This window comes from Myotis daubentonii, chromosome 2 (genome assembly GCF_963259705.1).
Source record: "Myotis daubentonii chromosome 2, mMyoDau2.1, whole genome shotgun sequence".
Lineage (NCBI taxonomy): Eukaryota > Metazoa > Chordata > Mammalia > Chiroptera > Vespertilionidae > Myotis > Myotis daubentonii.
Window position 1 is genome coordinate 199,551,806 of NC_081841.1, and position 21,449 is coordinate 199,573,254.

The 21,449-nt window shown below is 45.9% G+C and overlaps 1 protein-coding gene across 4 annotated transcripts; it reads right to left on the reverse strand.

Annotated features, from left to right (window-relative positions):
- Positions 1–232: 232 nt before the first annotated feature.
- ERLIN2 (ER lipid raft associated 2) lies at positions 233–20,511 on the reverse strand. Of its 4 annotated transcripts, none has more exons than XM_059685404.1 (12): positions 20,392–20,511; positions 19,067–19,188; positions 17,475–17,556; positions 16,424–16,470; positions 15,247–15,308; positions 14,258–14,383; positions 8,669–8,742; positions 8,453–8,511; positions 7,778–7,869; positions 6,606–6,695; positions 4,749–4,828; positions 233–4,314 (listed from the first exon to the last, which is right to left on the reverse strand). In XM_059685404.1, the coding sequence occupies exons 2-12, from the start codon at positions 19,171–19,173 to the stop codon at positions 4,114–4,116; spliced, it is 1,020 nt and encodes a 339-aa protein (XP_059541387.1). In that variant the 5' UTR covers positions 19,174–19,188; positions 20,392–20,511; the 3' UTR covers positions 233–4,113. The 4 variants fall into 4 exon arrangements, with proteins under 4 accessions (XP_059541387.1, XP_059541389.1, XP_059541386.1 ...); XM_059685406.1 differs by having other exon boundaries at positions 20,418–20,478; XM_059685403.1 differs by lacking the exon at positions 20,392–20,511 and adding an exon at positions 20,084–20,367.
- Positions 20,512–21,449: the final 938 nt, after the last annotated feature.

A 21,449-nucleotide genomic window follows, 5' to 3' on the forward strand; every position in this document is an offset into this window, starting at 1 on the left:
ACCCCACCTGCCGGAGGGACCCTGCTCACTCTGCAGATGCCCTTCAAGCCAAGGTGCCACTCCAGGTGTGGCCGGCCACGGAGAGACCATGGGAGGTTGGCTCCAGGGCGTGTCCAGCCCTTCTCGCCCAGTCCAGCCCCACTGGCCACCTTCTAATTTTCTTTCAATGTGCACGAATCCGTGCACCGGGTCACTAGTAATAATAAAAAGGAATGAAAATACAAACACAAAATGATTGGCTATTACCACTTTTATAAGAAAACAATAAAAACAGTGGCTAGATTCCTACTGAATGGAATGAAAGGAATAGTGGTTAAATTCATAGACACAGAATAGTTGCTACCCAAAATACAGATGGTCCCCTACTTATTTTTTTACTTGATGATGGTGCCAGAGTGATACACATAATAAATTTCACAAGATATTCAATACTTTTATAAAATAGGTTTTGTGTTAGATGACTTTGCCCAACTGTAGGCTGTCAGTGGTTCTGAGCATGTTTAAGGTAGGCTATGCTAAGCTATAATGATCAGTAGGTTAGGTGTATAAATATATTTTCAACTTAATGATATTTAAGTTGAGCATCTGTAGATGTTATCCTCAAACATAGATAAGTCAGTATTTATGATGATCTTACTTCCACTATTTACTCTCTATAAGTGATAAACTTATCAGTGTTGAAAGATAGACCCATAGAAATTGCAATAGAGCATTTATAAAACATGTTTTTTTTGGATTAATATACAGTAAGTACATTAGTTATTGCTAAATTTCACTTTAATAAAAAAAGTAAATACAAAGATTCATTTTATTTAGCAAGACTGAAAACAAAACTAAGACATAAGTTCACACCTTTGGTGTTGTCCAAAACAATTCCTCTAGCTATCAACCCAAGGCAATTAACATAGCATATCATTCATTTTAGAGTCATTGCTATAACAAGAATCTAATATTAGAATATTAGAATAGGTGATATAAACAAGAGTTAAGTTCCTATGGCATCTCATCAATGTTAAAACTACTCAGAATGAAATGATGTTGAGGACCTGCTGTATTACAAAAATTCAGTGATTTTTTTTCTTCCTCAACTTAATATGATTATAGATACCTCCAAATTTATTTTATTTTAGTCATATAAAAGTTATTAACAAACTCTTGCTTCCTTGCAAACATTCTGTCCTTATATAAAAATTGATTTAAAACAGTGCTGAATATGAATCACTTCTGCAAAGTTTAATGAGAAACATTCAACCAAGGTGACTTTTCCTTGGAAAATCCTACAACTGAATTTTATAAACAGTTACTTATTTTGATAGAAGTTCCATTTATAAATAGCAGCCACGACTTCACTGCCTACAAAATTGCAGGCGATCACATTTTATGTATTTAGAATTCAAATGTTAAGATCAGATTTTCTAGTAAGTGTTAAAGAAAGTCACACTGACAGACATGGTTGTCCCATGCTAAGGAAAGAGCTGACTCCCATGATTGTACTATTCAGGCAGGTACAGACAGTCACTGGATTTAAACTAGTGGGTACTACATTTATATATATACTTTAAAGAGGAAGTGACATGAACATTGAAGGAGCAGGGGCTGGTCTTTATTGATGCTCTTCTGTGGTCATAGAGTATGTAGTGCAAGGGACAATACTAACATCACAGGATGTTAGTATTAGAGAGGCTTCCAACATAAAGAACCTGAGCAGACGTGCTATTCCAAGAGACTGAGATACTTTTGCTCCTCATCTAGTTGTAGTGAAGTAGGGTTTTCTGTGACCTAGGTAGCAAGTCTCAGAGTAGAGGGAGCAGACAAATATGTAAATCAGGGATTCTGGAGGTAATGTGCTGCTCCTAACAAGTGATTAATGGCATTGGAATGTGAGTAGGGGGTGTATATGTTAACAATGATACCCTATGTTGGTCTTGGGAGACTGCCGGCTTTCTGCGAAGACTTCTGAACACATTCAAATCCATCATCTCAGGAACATTTGGCTGCCTGCACAAAGTGTGGTCAGGACCAGTGGTGTGAGAATTCTAGTCCCCAAAAGTAGAAAAGAGAAGGGCAACATCTGACACTTGGTTTCTTCCTAGGCAGGCTGAATGTTCCCCAAACTTGCTACTTAGAAGCAAACTGGCATGAGTTCTGGGGCCATTTGATAAACTAGAAGTCTGGGTGTGGGACCAAAAAAGAAAGGGGGGGGGGGAATTTGAGCCAGAAAGTAGCATTTATAGTTTCACTGAAGGGAAAAGGGGTATAGTGGGAGTATTTTTTTGGGGGGGAGGTAGCTAATAACAAGGTCATGGAGAATAGCAACATGCTAAACCCAAGCTGGTCATGGAGAATAGCAACATGCTTGCAAGTTAACCCCGACAGCTGCCCTCAATAGTTTGGTATACAACGTTTGGGCTCTATAGGCTGGGCCCCCCTCCCCCAATGCCCAACTCAAATTCCAAGATGTAGGAAAACCTTCCTTTCATGTTTGCTCTCCCCCATTTCAAATCTTCCAGAGTGACTCAAACTTTTCCTAATTAGTAATGAAAAAGAAAACATTTGAACAGATTTGGATGCAGCCCTTGCAACCCCGGTAGTTGGGCATGAACTCTGACTTGCACCCACACAGCTGTCTATAGAAATTGAACATTTAATTGATCCCCGTGTGGCTGCCTAGAGCCCTGAATTTAAAAACACAGTGCTATCACTACACTGGATAAACTCCCAGCACAAGCCATATACATAAAAATTAGGAACCCTTTTGGATGGCCCTCCTTTCTCTTTCAAAGGAGCTCTTCAATTTTGACTCTCTAGAACAATAAAAAGGCACGTGATCTCGCCCTGGCTGGGTGGTCAGTTGGTTGAGCATTGTCCCGTGCATCAAAAGGCTGCCAGTTCGATCCCCAGTCAGAACACATATAGGAGGCAACCAATCCATGTTTCTTTCTCTCTCAAATCAATAAAAACAACAACACATATCCTTGGATGAGGATTAAAAAGAAGATTTGATCTCAAGGAACATACAGAGTTTGCCAAGCAAGTATGATAGTGGCTAACAGACATAACGATCCCACTTTAGCAGCTATTAAGATACTTGAGTTGTTTGTCCCTGTCTTCTTGATGCTGACTGGAACCAGTGAACAGACTGAGAGGGGAAAAAACACAAAACCGAAATCACAGAATAGGTGAAAAGTTTTAAAAAGAATTGTGTGGTGATGACCAAACCCTGACTGGCAATGTAGTCCGAAACCAACCCTACCAGACTGCTGTACCGATTTTTAGGTAATTTCCACACAAAGGTGGAATATTGGTGCTAGATGAAAGGTAGATGAAAGGTAGACCTATTTTCTACAATGTCTCCAAGTTCCATCTTATTCTAACCACTTGTTTGCATGTAACTAACATTTTTCTATATCATGTTGGTTTTTTCTCTTTAATGCTCAGGAGCCCAGGTATAGGGGACAGTTAGGTTCAGGGCCTCAGGTCTGGTAAGGCTAAGCCCTAGGGCAAGGAGGGTAGTGTGTAGAGAAAAGCTAGCAGAATCTAGCACCGGTTCTTCCTTATGAGGGCTCAAGAAGCGTACCTCTGAAATAACTCACGTATGCACTGACAAGAACACCAGGAAAGCCAAGCACTCGCAGCTGCTTCCCCACGGCTCTCCTGACAAACTTACCAGCACATATTTGCTCAGTGTGAGCCTCACCTAGAGGCATCTCCTACCTTGGAGGCAGGGGCGAGGAATCTGGACTGTGTTTTCCCAAATAAGGGAAATCAAATCACCTACAGGCAACACCCTCTATTTCTCCCACTCCTGACTGATAGCATCCTTAATTAAGCCAGCTTCAAAGGACTATAATTAGTGCCCGGAGGTCAAAGTTCAAACCTGTGGTTTACAAATCTTAACAGAAGTCATATAACCTACTTAGCTGAATAACATCCCAAAATCATCAATCCCTGCCCTTCCTTCCCATGGGGATAGATTTAAGTCCATTTCTTTTTTTCTCACCACAGTACTTGGAAGACAGTCAGAGAAGGTAGTGTGAGGGAGGGGCATCCTGGTTCATCATTAAAAATAAAGATCTCTTTAAGTGTCATCTGAGGTTATACAAAAATCTTCTTTCAATTCTCCTCTGGGTCTGCCTCCAAGGGTTCATCTTCTAAGCCAAAACTCAGCTTGTCAGCTAGGCTCTCAAACTGCTTGCCCAGACTGCCTGCAGAGTCCATGAACATGTTAGGGATGTCTTTGCCAAAGTAAATCTTGCTGTTGGAAGCAATGGCCTTGTACTTCATCAGCTGCAGATATTCAGGGGTCAGCTTCAGCTGCAAAAGTAGAAGTAAAGAAGACTTAGGTGGAGCCAGATTAGAGAAAACTATGGGTGACACTTTTTCACTTGTCATAAGAAGGGTCTCTGTCAAAGACACATGCCCTCTCTCCTTTTCCTGGCCACATAGTTACATTAGTAACAGGGTAACCACTCTCTAGGAGAAAGTTATCTCAGATCTTCAAGGCTAGAGCTGCAAAAGTTTTAGGAGTTCCCATGTTTTTTAACACCAACATTTTTAACATGAAAATTACACTTCCATCGAGGCACTGCTAATGAAAAGGGAAGAACCTGTCCCACCCAGCACAGGAGTCATCACTTGCGGCCACGGGGGCTTTGGGTGGTGGAGGTCCTCCCACACTGGGAACTCTCAAACAAAATCAGCTTCAACCCAAATACGCGTTCTCTTTGCCAGGCGGACTGATGGTTTACCTTATTCGCTTCGGCCATTTTCATAGCAGTATAGCACTCAGCATCAGCCTTTGCCTTCTCCCGCGCCAGGAACGCAGCATCTGAGGGGAAAGTGCAGTGACCTGAAGTGCAGAGGCTACCAGGGTCTGGTCGCTGTAACTTTCCTGGGTGCCTTTGTGACCCTGGGGTGAGTTTTCCTCATCTGTGAAACAGGGGTGAAGAGCTCTGCCTGCATCTCCCTGTGGTGGGTCACGAGGAGTCTGTTGCTGTGCCCAGCATCTTATCTGACAGCATTATTGAGAGAAGCACTGCTGCCCAGAGACACTTCCTGTGTCTGCACTCCTGTTCCGTTTGTAGTTCCATGTGTGGGGAGGGACCCTGCCTCAACCTCCTGGTTCAGAGCTTTCCACCTCAGCCCTCGTATGCTACCCAGCAAAAGCTCAAAGAAGGCTCTGAATACAGCCAGAGGCAGATCCACCCTAACACTGACTCCCACAAAATAGTTTGGTCCCTCTCCAACTTCATTTCCCTTCTCTTTCCATTAACCATTTCAAAAAGGTTATAATTAGCAGTGGTTAAGCTGGCACAACTCTAAGAGAATTATAAGCCATGGTCCAGACTAACACCTGTTTGGTTTAAGACCTACTTAAACTTCCACTACACAAGCAATATACTTTCTCAATCTGCCAAGACCAGCTTTCAAGTTGATGCAAAATTTTTGATGTTTACTTCCTTGCCTAGGGAATAAGGCCAGTCTCATGTGAGTAATATCTGAAGCAAAAAGGCTAGGAAGAAAGGTCAGTCTGTGGGTGGATCCTTACTGCACACCCTCAGCCTGACCCTGGGTGGAAGGAGCCTATAGTCTAACTCAGTGATGGCGAACCTTTTGAGCTCGGCGTGTCAGCATTTTGAAAAACCCTAACTTAACTCTGGTGCCGTGTCACATATAGAATTTTTTTGATATTTGCAACCATAGTAAAACAAAGATTTATATTTTTGATATTTATTTTATATATTTAAATGCCATTTAACAAAGAAAAATCAACCAAAAAAATGAGTTCGCGTGTCATAGGTTCGCCATCACTGGTCTAACTGCAGTTTGGGTTGCGTGCGGCTGACTTAACTGGCCTTAGCACCTCATGCATGTATTTATAAGAAATAAAAATGTGTTGCTTTGCTTGCTAATGAGGAGCTGCTGATTTGCAAAATCCTAACTGGCTCCCTAATAGGCCCCTGCGAAGCCGGCTGGCCCCATAATGAGTATAACTGGACACAGCACTTCGTAGTAGCCTGAAGTTGGGCTTTCAGGTCCCCTTTCTGCCCTAGAATTTGCTCACATAGCACGTGAAGGAAAAAGTTGGGTGATGGGAATGAGGTTAGGGCTGAGGGGCAGGGAACTGGAGGTAAGTGATATACAGAAAAGTCAGCAAAGGAACAACTTCCCTCCAGCTCGTGTTGTTGGTGCTGAAAAGGTGTCTTCTTCACACCCAGCTTAACATCTACAGAGAACCTGCGAGCAGGCTGAGGCCAGAGCTATGGAGTTCGAGGGCTTCTCAGGAGGGGTGGGTAAGGCAGGCGGGAGAGAGCTGCTTTTGGGCCAGCTTCTTAGTTTACTTCCACTGCCAGACTGTGAGCTCCACAGCAGCAGGGACTGTGTGAGTTCCCAATGGCACACAACTAGCATTTGTTGAATGAATGAATGCTCTCTGAAGTGGAAAATTAATGCCAAATCTCCCCCAAAGTGAAAGCAGAGAAAAAGCAATGTTCCAAATAAATCAAGAGATCTTAGAAGGGGGCTTAAAGAGCAAAGGAAATGATGCCCCCCTCCTCCCGCCACAAAGTGGCTTTGAGGAAAATTCAGGCATTAATTTCACTTACCTTCAATTTCTGAAATCTTCTTCTCAGTTTCCTTCTCCATCACCTTCTGTCCATAGGTGATTTCTGCAACCTGAGCCACCTTTTCTGCCTCTATGTTAATGGAATTGAGAAAAGGCTTAGAGCTGGTATTTCAAGAGTTTGACTCAATTCCACCTTTCACCTGATCAGAGGCCCCGGTGCAGGAGTGTGGGTAAGCACAGATGGAGTCACTGGCCCCAGAGGACAGCCGTGGCAGGGACACATGGGCAGATGGGAGTGTACCCGTAGCACAAACCACGACATCAACTCAAGACAGCAACTGGGGAGACGTGCGCCCAAGTGAGGAGAGTCATTACTCTGATGAAAGCAAGGAACAAGTCCTAACCTCTCTCTTAAGTCACAAGGATTACTTCTCCCAAAGGAATATTTTAAGGAATAAGGGACTCTCTGAAAAGTTTCTTCCTGCCACCTCACGTTAGGAAGTAGTCAGGTTTGTTGTTGATAGTCCAATATAGTGGTTAAGAACCCAGGTCTGGAGCAGAGTCCTGGTATCTGAGCCCCAGTTCCACCACTTAACTTGCTATATGACCTTTTATTTAACCTCTCTGTGCTTTAGCTCAGTAAGGAGAGGTAAATGATAGCGCCTCCCTCATCTGCTAGTTGTGAGGAGAGAGAATTTACATGTAAGTGCTTAGAAAAGTACATGACTCATAGTAAGTGCTCAGTGTTAGCTATGATCATTATGAATTAATAGTAAGGGGTCCTTTTGTTTAAGAGATGTAGGCCCTGGCTGTTGTGGCCCAGTTGGTTGGAGCATCGTCCTGCACAGGGAAAGATGGCAGGTTCAATTCCTGGTCAGGGTACATACCTGGGTTATGAGTTTGAACCCTGGTTGGGGTACATACTGGAAGCAACCGATCAAAGTTTCTCTCTCTCTCGCCTCCTCTTTAAAATCAATAAAAAGCGTATCTGGTGAGGAGAAAAAAAAAAAGAGATATTTGGAAACTCAAAACTTATCACCCCAGGCCACGATATGACAATTTTAGCTTTGCTTCTAGGAGTATGACAGCCACTCCTACGTGTGGCAAGGGTTTGGAGAACCATGTGGTTTAACCGTGTCTAAGATTTCCTGGACTCTCTCCACCATCCCCAGCCCTTCTGCCCTGAAGGGGGCCATAGAACCACTTCCAGACCAATGAGAGCCTTCTTCCGCTCTGTCTCAGCTTCTTTTTCCACCACCTTCTGTTTCTGGGCTGCAATGAGAAGCTTTGTCTTCTCACTTTCCCTGGAGGGGAATAAAAGTATACGGTTGTGAGGCCACTATGGAAAAGCTTCCGAGGAACCTCACGGTCCCCTGGAGAAGCCAAACTCTTCTGAGGAGAGGAACTCTGATTTCTTACTCTCCCCTGGTAGGCTGTTTAATGTCCCAGGTAAAAGCAAATTTGTTGCCGACAGTAGTATGGCTCTGCTCCTCCTCCAAAATAATTCATTTGTGGGAAACAGAGCATAATTTACTTATTGTCAGCTGCCATCTGCTTTAAGTGGCCATTAGTAAAATACACCTGCCTGCCCACTTAATCGTCTTTCCCTCCTATTTTCTTTGGCATGAGCCATGAAGCACAAAAAAGGCGCCCCCTGGCCCCTTTAAAAGCATCACTGCTCAAAAGAGCTTCTCCGTGGCTCTCAATCACAGTTACAGAGCCCAGGTGACTGTCCCGACACGCCTGCTCCATCCTACAGTGCAATGGGCTGTGACAAATACTCAAGGAGGAGAATACAAGCATGGCACAGCTTCAGTTAACGCTGGGATGGGATGAGGTGGGAGGTGGGGGAGAGTGGTGGTTACAGCTGAGGCAGAGGATACTCACATCAACTCGTAGTTTCTGCGGATCGCCTCAGGTATATTGGGCTTTGTCACCCGCACAGCCTGGGGAAGGATAGAAAGAGCACCTGATGGGAAGGTGAGAGTGGTACGGGACCTAAGCAGCTCCCCTTGGTCCTTGATCTTCCTGCACAGAAAGGACATCCCTTGAAAGAGGGGATGCACCTTCATCAGGGGACACTCCCACAGTGGCAATGCTTACTTGGATGACAAGCCCAGGGGCCATGGAGGTCAGGTCCTGTTGCAAAGCCAGTTTGAGATTTTCATCAATTTGATCTGGAATCAAGAAAGACAGGAAAAGGAGTTGTCACACTATCTAGGTAGGGTGGAGGGAAATATGGGGTAGAGGTAAAGCTAAAACACCAGTTCAAGAATGTACCTCACAAGCAAAAGGTCTGGGCTATGCTTATCATAGCCCAGAAACATAAAGTTCTCCAGCAAGACTTTTGGAGCAACATGCCTCCGCAGTCCCCCTACATAGCTAGATGTGAGAGTATCCTTTCCCTGTGACCTCGAGAGAGAATCCCTAGGTTATTGAAAATATCAACCTTGCCCAAAAGGGAACTGAACTTTAAAAAGGAAAAGAACAAACAATAATTTAGCCCATTTCTTGAGAAAGGCAACAGTCTTTCCTGAGACAACAGGAGCAAAACAGAAGGCAGGCACCCAGTTTTCACGAAAAAAGAAGATGGAATGGCTCTGTCAAATATTTTGAAAAGAGCTGAGCACATTCAATCTAGTAATTTTAGCTGTTTCTGAAACAAAAACAGATTCTGACGTCAAGGAAGCCCCAAGGAAGACTATTTCCATTAGGAACTCCACCAAATGACACAAGGGGAAAATAAAAATTTACAGTTCTGGAAACGAGTCCAAGTCTTTTGATGTGTTGTTTGCTTTGGTCCTGATTCCTTTGCCTGGAATTCACATGTGGGTCGTTTCACAGACAAGTGTAGGAAGAGCTATAACTGATTCCCTTCTAGCTATGATCCCAGGACAGCAGCCCCAGGCTGCCTTCTCTGGCCTGAGAGCCTCAATAAGATCCCAGAAGGGCACCAAGAAAAAGACTCCATGAAACCAAGTTGGGACATCTAAACTCAATCATCTCCCTCATTGTCAGCTGCCATCTGTTTTAAGCAGCCATTCTTGGTCACTTATGCCCAAACAGGAGAACTTTGAGAAATAGCAAATCTAACTCCTGCCTTTTACAGATACCCAAACTGAAGTCCACGGAGGCTGAGATGTGCTCAAGCCAGTTAGTAACCAAAATAATGAACTTGATTAATTATGTTTTGATTATTAGGGTTTAAAACAGTAATTTTTCCAACTGTCATATCAGTGAGCGAGGGATTTGAATGTTTCCATTTTTTGGCTATGTTCTCACAAGCCTCTTAGCATGGAGGGAGAAATGCTCATAAAGGCAGTACCTTGCACCTGACACTGGCCTAACAATTTGACAGCTAGAGAGAAACATTACATTTTATATTTTCTATTTTAAATAGGATACCCACCAAACTTTAAGTAAGATGGCCTGTACCCTCTGTAAGTTAATAACACAGTCATTTATCAGACCAAATTATATGAGTCAAAGTAGAAATCTGTGGCCCTGGGCTGGTAACTTTCAGGAAAATCTGGAAGAAATATTTTGAAATGTGGTTTATTACCAAAGTAATACTACTAATAAGTTGTTTATGTTACAGTTATGCTGATAAATGCTAGTTAAGTTATATTATTAAATACACACAGGTTCTCCAGGTAAACTGTTGAACAAGTCCTAGATAATTCTATCTAGTAAAAGAGTAATATGCGAATTAACCGTCACTCCTCACTCTGTCACTCCGTCACAAAGATGGCTGTGGCCACAGAGCTGGAGAGAGCAGGAGGCCTGCGTTGCCCCCGGCAATGGAGGAAGCTAAGCTTCCCGCCTGCCCTGGCTGGCCCTGAGCTCCGCTCAAGGCTATAAAATTTCAATTATAGAAGATAAATAAATCCCAGTTACCTGCTTCCAGCCCGTGGGCATGGCCAGCCTGAAAACGGCCATCAGCCCCTCACCCAGGCTGGCCAGGCACCCCAGTGGGACACCCCCCCGCCAATGAAGGGGTTGTGACCAGCCTGCAAACAGCCATCAGCCCCTCACCCAGGCTGGCCAGGCACCCCAGTGGGACACCCCCCCCCAATGAAGGGGGTGTGACCAGCCTGCAAACAGCCATCAGCCCCTCACCCAGGCTGGCCACACCCCCATGGGGTGAGGGTCTCCACTGGGGGACTTGACCAGCCTGAAAACGGCCCTCAGCCCTTCACCCAGGCTGGCCAGGCACCCCAGCGGGACCCCCACCCTGATCCGGGACACCCTTCAGGGCAAACCAGCCAGCCCCCACCCATGCACCAGGCCTCTATGCTATATAATAAAAGGGTAATATGCAAACTGACCCTAACAGCAGAACGACTGGGAATGACTGGTCACTATGACACACACTGACACCAGGGGGCAGATGCTCAATGCAGGAGATGCCCCCTGGTGGTCAGTGCGCTCCCACAGGGGGAGCTCTGCTCAGCCACAAGGCAGGCTGCCAGCTGCCAGCACAGCAGTGGTGGCGGGAAACTCTCCCGCTTCCTCAGCAGCGCTAAGGATGTCTGACTGCAGCTTAGGCCTGCTCCCCGCTGGCAAGTGGACATCCCCCAAGGGCTGCCGGGCTGCCAGAGAGATGTCTGACTGCCAGCTTGGGCCCGATCCCCCGGGGAGCGGGCTTAATCCAGCAGGTGGACATCCCCTGAGGGGTCCCAGACTGCAAGAGGGCACAGGCTGGGCTGAGGGACACCCCCCCAAGTGCACAAATTTTTGTGCACTGGGCCTCTAGTTTATATATATAAAAGGCTAATATGCTAAGTGTCCCTCCAACTCTCTGACCAGTCGCTATGACGTGCACTGACCACCAGGGGAGAGACGCTCAATGCAGGAGCTGCCGTGATCCGCACTGGCCATTTACAGAGGAATGGCAATGTGGACCTGGCACTGACAAATCAACACTCGGCTTCCCCCAAGTGGGACACAGGCCCCGCCACCGCCCTGGAGCGACAGTCCACCAAATCGCAGCCAACGCTGCCAAGACCCCACGGCACAAAATGCAGCCCCCAGGTGAGTGCCGGGTAATGACATCACGTAGCAACTCCTGGCTTCCTCTCCCTACTGACTAGCCTCCTTGGAGTTTCTTCAGCCCAGGAACACGACTTGCTTTATAGCCAGGTGCAAGCATTTTACACTTTAACCAAATGTTTGTGAAGCGTTTTCACATGCCTCATCTCATTTGATCCTCACATAAGCCCTGGAGTAGGTAGTTGGGGACTCAGTAGAATCCTATTTTCTTTTCCTTAGCCAGAAAATGGAGATTTAGAAAGTTTAGAAACTTGACCTAACTGAAAAGAAATAAGAAATGGTGGACCATGAAAATGACTTCAGGTTTTCTCACTGCGCAGATATATTCAAACACTGCTGCAGTTAAAATCTGCTTCATGTTGATATTTACTGCTATGTTGTTAACAATGACCTGAAAGAGAAGTTGAGGTGCTTCACTGGGCTGGACAAAGTTTAGCAAATCAGAAAGCAGGTCGAGTTAAGCAAGTTTATCTGTAATAATAAAAAAGTAATATGCTAATTAGACCAGATGTCATTGCGGACATCACTGCAGACATCCTTCCGGACGAAGCTGGGGCTGGAGCGAAGCCCAGGTCCTGGGTGCCAGAGGGAAGTTGGTGCCGGCAACTGGGGGAAGAAAGGCCTACTCTTGCTTGAATTTTGTGCATCGGGTCTCTCTCTATATAAAGCTCTTGCTGGCGCCAATCACACACGTGTGTTTCCATCTGTTACTGTTAATCATGAAATTGGTTGACACTTCTATTATAGAGAAAGGGCGAATAGCAATATTAAAATATTTCTTCTAATTAATTTCCTTTCAATGTGCATGAATCCGTGCACTGGGCCGCTAGGATTTTTATAAAATGGGCAAAGAGGATGTGTCAGAGTAAGCAGGATGAGAACTATGTAGTCCTGCTGAAAGTCAGGGCTAGGAATCTTGAGGGGACGGAACTAGAAAAAAAAACTTTTGATGGTTAAGGAATAGGATGAGAGACTCTAGTGTCTCCTTTACAGATGCAAATATAGTCTTAGCAAAACAGTGCTTTCAGGCAAGATTGAACTTTAAAAAAGAAAAAATACCTCAAATCACATTTTCTCTGCTACTTTGTACAGAAGCTATACTTTACTAAGATAGTAAGAAGTTTTCTAATGCAAAACAATTTCATATTTTAATTTCCTCCTCATGGAAATTAGAGATCCTTTGTCTTTTTTAGTTTCAAATGTTCATTTAATGGCACACGTTTATAAAACAAGGGCTAGAAAGAAAACTAATGATATTTTATAAAATTCTATTGGTTTGAGGTTAAAAATATAGCAAATTTACCAAATTTTTCTTTTTCTTTTTTTAAAATATATTTTTATTGATTTCAGAGAGGAAGGGAGAGAGAGAAACATCAATGATGAGAGAGAATCATCAATTGGCTGCCTTCTGTACGACACCTACTGGGGATCCAGCCTGCAACCCAGGCATGTGCCCTTGACCAGAATTGAACCCTGGACCCTTCAGTCCCCAGGCCCATGCTCTATCCACTGAGCAAAACCGGCTAAAGCCCAAATTTTTTCTAAAAGCACACTGAATCCAACCCCAATAAGAGATTGTAAGCCCTATATTGTGAATTTAGATACATTTTCTGCTGCAGAAAATTGTAAGTGATTCTGATAATTTCCCAAATTTGAAACACAGTGTAAAAGGCTGTTTGCTTAATTAAGGCCATTGGCAACATCAATGATTCCTCCTTCCGTGTACTCTAAAAATGTTCTCACTCAGGGTCCTTTTTATGAAGATTTCTGGGAAAAATAACTGCCCAGTCCTAGTGTCAGGAATAGTTGTACTATGGGTTGAAAAACCATTTACTTTTAGCACTGGCTACTAGACAACTTCTAGCAGCAAGTTTAAATAGAATATTTTTCCGCCTAAGAGCTATAACAATTACTGAAATGTTTCCTTCCTTTGTTGCTGAAGTCAGGTTATTTTTACTTTGACCAGGAAAAAAAGGACAAGAAATATCTACTTAAGAATGTAGACCCTTTTTGTTCTAAGCTTTTTCCTATTCATTTCTGTAAGTATAGGGTAAACAAACAAATAAAACCCCCACAAAGGTTCCAGAAACTGTAAGTAGCTATGGTCCTTGTCCCACTTCTAGAATTAAAGGTGAGCCGTCCCGTTTTCCTCACTGTTCCCTGGGTGCCTTTCATTCAGTGATGTGATGAAAAGCACACAAAGTGAGGGCCAGAAGAGAGGTTCTAGCTTCAGCCACTACCAATTAGCTCTACGACTTCTTTTGTGGTTCAGTGCCCTTATTTTAAAATGAGGATGTTGAGTTGGATAATCTCTCAGGTTCTTCTAGAACTGAGCCTGTCTTCATTATAGAATATTTTAGGGACCGTGGAAACACATTTCCATTCCAGTCCTCTGATTCAGGCCAGTAGTGAGTCCTGTAGTCCACTGTTACTTCTGTGCCCAAAGCTCAACCACTCTCATGGTCTTCCATTGTCACCAGCATTTTCTAGGAATGCCCTTTGTGACCAGTTCCTGAGCACAGGATCCTTTAACAGCTCCTGTCCAGCAGTGCCCATTCTACCCTGTGGGTAGCTCAGAAGTAGGCAGTGGGGGGGAAGCAGGGCTGTCAATGCAGGCTCTGATCAGAAGAGACTCCTTACCAAAGAGCTCAATGTAGACCTCCTGAAGTGTATGCACACTGCAGAACTGGTTCAGTTCATGGTGGATCTTGTTGAAGATGAGGGCCTTGTCATAGTCGGCAGTATAGTTCTTCACTATATCATATACTGGAAGGGAAGGAGAGATTCCAGAATAAAAGGCAGGTCTCAAAACTTGCAAAACAGAGACAGACTCATATATAGAGAGCAGGCTGACAGCTGTTGGGAAGGGTGACTGGCATTGGGAGGGGGGTGGAGAAATTGTGCAAAAAAACACTAATGGATATAAATAGTGTGGTGACTGACAGGAGGTGTGGGGTGGAGAGAGGTGGAGGAGAGTATGGGGGAGTAAATGGTGACGAACACACAATACAGTGTAAAGATGACAGGTTGTAGAATTGTGCACCTGAAACCAGTATAATTTTGTTAACTAGTGTCACCCCAATCTATATATATAAAAAGCCAGCGACCAGAATGCTGTAATGACCAGAATGACCAGTTACTATGATGCCCACTGCCACCAGCAAACAGGCCTAATCGTGGGTGGGGCCAGCCAGCCAACCTCCCACAGCCCCTCCCCCTCGCCGGCCCCACCCCGATTACCTCCTTACCCCTACAGGTGGCAGGGCCGGCTGGCCAATTGCCCTTGCCCGCCCCCCCCTCCCCCCCCCCCCCCCCCCCCGCTGGCCGTCCCGGCCCTGATTGCGCCCTGATTGGTCCCTAATTGGGGCGGGCCAGTCAGCCAACCTCCCGCCATCTCCTACTCCTGATAGGCCCGGCCCCGATCTGCCCCAATCAGGGCCAGGCTGGCCGGACCACACCTGTGCATGAATTTGTGCACTGGGCCTCTAGTAAATTCAATAAAAAGGGAAAAAAACCCCAAAACCTTTCTCAGACATCGAAGTACTTCCTTCCTGAGGTGCTGCAACAGACACTAGGGTAGCATCTTGGAGAAAGTAAGCTGGTGGCGGGGGTCAACTGGAAAACTGTACCTGCGCTTGGGACCAGGAAGTTCACCACTTCAATTCTGTCAAAGTAGATCATCACACCACCACTAAGAGGAAGAATGGACAAAGAAGTCACTGGTAAGCTCTGGAATATAGTCACAAAACCATTCCCAAGCCTAAGAAAATCAACAATAATTCCTTAACATATCTAATACCCAGTCATTCAAATTTCCCCAATGATTCCCATTATGGACTGAATTATGTGCCCTCCTAAATCCGTATGTTAAAACTCTAACCCCCAATGTAACTATACTAGAAGATAGGGCCCTTAGTTAAGGTCAAATGAAGTCATAACTTGTCACTGATTGGACTTGTAAAAAAAAAAAAAGGAAAAGTCATCTCTTTCTCTTCCTCTTCTTCCACGTGCAGAGAAAAGGCTGTGTGAGGACAAAGCAAGGCAGCCCACTGTAATCCAGGAAGACAGGCTTCACCAGAAGCCAGTCCTGCTGGCACCTTGATCTTGGACTTCAAGCTTCTATAACTTGAGAAAATAAATTTCTGTTGTTTAAGCCATCCAGACTGTGGTATTGTGATGGCAGCCCTAGCTGACTAATAATAGTTTCATCAAGTTTTTATAGCTGTTAGTTTTGGACCAGATTCTAATTAAGGGTCACCTTTGTATATGTTTGTCTTTTAAGTCTCCTTTTCAACCCAGTGCCCCTCCAAATAGGACTTTGTGCCAAGATTAGACCTGTTATCCTGTGGGTTGTTCCTCTCCACGTTTCCTGTGGTGGTGTTTACTGTGCTACTCTATCCCAGTTTAGACCTTCTTTACTTTCCAGCCAGATCACTACAGTGGTATCATCTCTGGATGTCCTGCCCTTAAGGCCTCCCCACCATTAAGACATTCTCTATAGTTAGTTATGCTAAAGTTATTTTCCTCTATCAAGTCACTCTCTGCTAAACACCGTTAGAGGATCCTCACTTCTAACAGAAAAAGTTCAAACTTCTTACAGCATTTGAAGCCCTTCCAAAACTGTCTAACTTCTGTGGTTTTTCTCTACTGCACTCTGCCACCTAGTGGAATCAGAACATAGGGAGCTAGGGGGCAGGGAACATGATAAAACCAAGGGGTGCCTCCCTTGCTACTGCCTCTTACTGCAGCCAGCCCGACAGCCCTTTCTCTTATTTGGGCTTACTAGCTTTATTCCAGGCACCTTACCTAGTCCCACAAGGTACATTCTTCACCTCATCTGTCTGCAGTGTGGTCTGGAAATAGAGGAGACACAAAATGCTGTGAGATGGGCAGTGACAAACAAGTGACTTATTTTTGGAATCCCAAATGTCCTTGTTCTTTAGTACCTATTTGGGTTGGGCTTTGTCTCTGTTAACCACGAATACCCCTCTGAATCCTCCTGATACACACGGTGTGAGACTAGCCAAACAAAAGCACTTTGCCAGCTTCCACCGTAAGTGAACCACTACACGAACGAGCTGGGTAATACTAGTTTAGTGAAACAGACCCTGGACTAGGAATCCCAAGATGTGTGTTTACTTCTACCTCTTCCGTTTACTGGTCTTGAAACAGATTCTTCACTTAACCTGTCTCAGCCTATCGCACCTGCTCAGCCCATTCTCAGGATCACTGTGAGACCCAAATGAGATAATGTGCACAAATGCACTTTGAAAACCATAGAGCAGAGTACACGGCAGAAGAAAGTTACACGGATAATGCTGATGAAGTATCCCCGGATACTGGACATACTTCACAGATGGCTAGTCTAACGTAGGGAGGCTTTAGGTCTGTCATAAGTAATCCTACTCCTATTTTTTAGATGTCATATCCCAAGTTCAACTTCCATCTTCTTTACCCAAAATTATGTTCACATCTCTGAAGTTCAAATAAGAACCAGCAAAATTACCATTTTATTTCCATCCAACTTGGTAGCCTGTGATTTAAAATGCAGACACACACACTCTACTTTTCCTTCTATACATTCAAACAGATTCTTCTATGGCTTTGTCTTGAAGTGAAGAAACACTTCCCAGGGGGACTGACGGGCCAAGGCAAGGACTCCATTCAACCACTTCAACAATCAAGTAAAGCTTCAGAGTTAATGGAGCTTCATTCTTCATATTTGTAAAACTTATATTCTTAAATGACTCCTTGAAAAGGCATCACACTCACCCAGTGGCTAAATAATTCCAAATCATGCATTCGTCAACACCCCAAAGCTGCAGTTGTCCAGCCATCCCACACAAGCCAAATATACCTGCACAGACTTATACGATGTGATGAAAGGGAGCATGAGATGGAAACCAGGGCCGCTGGTGGAGGTCAGCAGGGCACCGCCTCTGCAGAGGAGAAGAGGCAGCTTCAGTTTAGCAAGAGGTACCCATTACATTGGTATTCTTTGGGCCAACTATCCCGTCAGCCCCACCAATGTGTAATACAGAGTGAAAAGTGCCAGAGCCACCTCCACAGATCCCTTCCTTCCTCCCAGCTAGACCCGAATATTCTAGGAAGCCTAACGCTAAAACATAAAACCACAGCAAGAAAAATAGGCACTCAGGCGAAGTGGAATAAAGGAGCAGAATTCCTGGCTATACTTGAGAGGAAGTCTATTTTACTTTGTTGTGTCTGTTGAACTTGTGGCAATCCATTTGGGCACTTAAATCCAATAATACAGTAATCAATGAGCTGCACTAGTGTTGGATTCCAGTGACATCAACACCAAAAGAATAATTTTAAGTATATTTTACAAATCATTTTAATATATATTTTTGGCAGTAGAGTTACCATTCTAATCAAGTTGTATGTAAATGGTAATAAAACTAAAAGCCATTTGGGGGGACATATAAGTAGATGGTAGGGAGAAATAATTAAAGGGGACTGGGAAACCCAACCAGACTTTTAGAACTTGCTAGTGGCAATCTGGAAATAAGCATCACAGGGCACATGACAAGAAGGGGCCATAAAGACTTCAAGCAAAAAACTTGGTTATGGAGGTTACTAAAAGGAAAGTAATCCCACACGTAAGTGCTTCTTTGCTTTACATTATAAACTTTTTTTTTTAAAGGAGCAATAAAATAAATAGTGACATAATGAGCTTATAAGAACCACTATCCTAGGGTTTGCCTTGATTGAAATAAATTAACCTGCAGGTGCTTTCATTTTTCCTGAAATGTTAATTTTAAAGAGTAGGTTCAAATTCCCAGAGCAGACTATCTTCTCAAGTTGCCATCAAGACCTGGTACTCAGCAGAGGTAACCTTGTGGCACCAAGATGCTGAGAGAGATGTAGGAGAGAACAATGTTTTAGAGATAATCTGCAAGGAGCTCTGGTTGCCTTTAGGTTTTGTCTCAATCTCTATTTACAGTTATCAATTTCCATTCATCAACTTAGACTACTAAGTTTTATTTTACATTTGTGTGTGTGTGTGTGTGTGAGTGTGTGTGTGTGTGCGCGCGCATTCCCCATCCCCATGGTCACTAACACAAAAGCTCAACTAAACGTCTTCCATATTTGCCCTAACCGGTTTGGCGCAGTGGATAGAACGCTGGCTTGCGGACTGAAGGGTCCCAGGTTCGATTCTGATCAAGGGCGTGTACCTTGGTTGTGGGCACATCCCCAGTAGGGGGTGTGCAGGAGGCAGCTGATGGATGTTTCTAACTCTCTATCCCTCTCCCTTCCTCTCTGTAAAAAAAAAATAAATAAATAAAATCAATAAAAATATATATTTTTAAAAAAGACTTCCATATTCAACAAAACATAAACCTAGATATTCAGCAGAATCTGCTAGACAGTGACTAGGAAAGAGTCATTTCACAGAAAGCTGCAAGCTCCTCCCCGTTTCTGCCTTACCTGTAATACACCCCAATATGTCCCTCTTCTATCTTGTGCACGGCTGAGAAGAGAGCTGCACAGAAGAAGCTGGCGGCCACAGCCACAGCTGCTCCCAACTGAGCCATCAGCGAGCCTTTATCCTAGGGAAGAAGACAGGGGACAACGTGTCTGGTCTGCCCTGCAGGAGAGGACCTCACCTAGCGGAGCTCCCAGGCTCACAGCTAGTCTGCCGGGTGGGTGGGCACGAGGCCCGATCTGCCGCGCTCTCCATCCCTGCTCTCAGCCAGCACTGCCATCCCCTAACGGTGGGGTTCTAGTCCCCACCTCGCTGAAGAGGCAGCCATTCCACACAGCCGCCCCCCACGGGAGAAGCAGCGCCAGCTGGGCAGCGTTCAGAACACAGCCTTCCCCTCCTGTGAACACCAACGTGCTGTCACAGGAGCCGCTCCCGCTGGGAACGGGGAAGAGGCAGCTGCAGTAGGTTGGCGCAAATTACAGAGGAAGTCAAATGACAGGCAGTTGTGGCATGTAATTCTGGTCGGAGCCTCCCGCTCCTAATTGCCTGCCACTTCAAAGGAAGCCATTATTCACTCCTTTCAGATGCCGGGGCGGCAGAGACAGCATGCAAACCGAGGCCCAAGGCGGGCTCTCTGGCCTTGGTCCGCCTCCCCGGTTACTCCTTTGGTCCTCGTGGGAGAGGGCTCTGACCAAGGCCGAGGCCACGCTCCCTCCCATACACCTGGCCGGCACTTGGCACTTGACAGGTCCCTAAGCCCAGGACTAGAGAAAGGGGGTTCCCCAGGCTGGAAGGACTCTGGACTTCTGGGTCCCACTGTGTTCGGGCACCGGCATGCGGAAGACTTGGCCTCCGGAGACTCATGTCCTGAACACGGAGCGATCTGCAACAACTAGGGCCGTGACACCGAAGTGCACAGCCAGGCGCGCCAGGGCCAACCCGCGCAGGGCGCAGGGCGCGGGCTCTGCCTCGTGGGTCTGAGAAGGCGGGCGCCGACATCGGCGAGGCGCTCGTTTTACCTGGGCCGCCTCCAGCTACGGATTTGCAGCAACGTGCTTTCTGCAAATGCCCTTCCCTTCCGATGTCACCCCCGCCCCACCTCGCGCCCCTTCCTAGAAAGAAGGGCGCGCATCCCCAGAGCTCTGGGTAGGGGCCGGGGCTCCAAGCGCCTCTGCCCGGTCCCGCTCGGGAGCTAGAGAGAGAGAAAGAGAGAGATTCGGGAGAGAGAGGGATGCTGTCCCGCTCCGGGGAGACAAGAGGCTGCAGGGGTGGGCCCTGGCGCCGCAGCTGGGCCCAGTGCACGCACTAAGGGGCGGGGGCCGCGTACCAGGTGTCCCTCCAGGCGCTCCGTACCCGTCCGAACCCCTTCGCAACCGCAGAAACCGCCACACCCCTCCGCCCGCCACTTCCTTCCGGGCCCGTCGCGGCGATGACGCCTTTAGTTCACGCGAGAAGACCACACCTCCTCATCTCCGTTAGCCCCGCCCCGCGCTCCGAACGATCAGTGTCCCCGGGAGGCCGCCAGGGGGCGCCCGCGACAAGGCCCGGGCGGGCTGAGATCTGGGGTCTGGGGCCAGGGTTTTAAGGGTGGGGGTGGTGCGGAGCGCCTGGCGAGTGACCCCTGGGAGGACGCGAGTGGTGCTGAGCGTGTCCTTTTCCGACATTTTGGCTCCGGAGATTGCTCTGGATTCTCCTCCACATTAACAGGTCAAGACTGTGGTTTTTTTTTTTTTTGCTGAAGCAGGTACCAGCGATTTGCAACAGTTTTTAGCCCTCTGCTCGCCTCTTTTCTGCAGCACCGCTCAATGAAACATCTTTTCAATGTGCGGATTAGCACCATTACGTCGCTAATGAACAGTCCCTACCTTCAATTGCCCTTTATGCTTTTGTAGGAGCTTTGGCTTTTGAGGTCCCTACGGCATCATAAAGTAGATTAAGGAGTAATTTTTATTCCAATTTTAGTGGACAAATTTCGAAATTCAGTGAGGTGCGAGGGTAAGAGTGGATGGAAGCCTCCTTGGCGCTTCCTTAACCTCAGGAGCTTAATTAACGGCCTTGGTAACTCCTGCCACAGGTGAAGGGGCCGTGCACCTCCTCGTCTCCCCGGCTAGACTGTAAGTCCTCTGAGGGCAGAGGTTGCTCCTCGCTCAGCATGCGGGGCACTGGGGTGCTTAGTAAGCACAGACCGAGCATGGAACCAGCGCCAGGATCCAGGCGTTGTGTCTCTCACTCTAAGGGCTTCAAGTTGTCCACAGCTTTCACTGTTCGGCAGCATCATATTGGGACATTTCTAGTTCAGCCATTGAAGTTATTTTGTTTGCGGAAGAGAAGGAGTCCACTTAATTACCGCCTTCAGTAAGTGAAAAGCTTGTATACAGGGCAGCT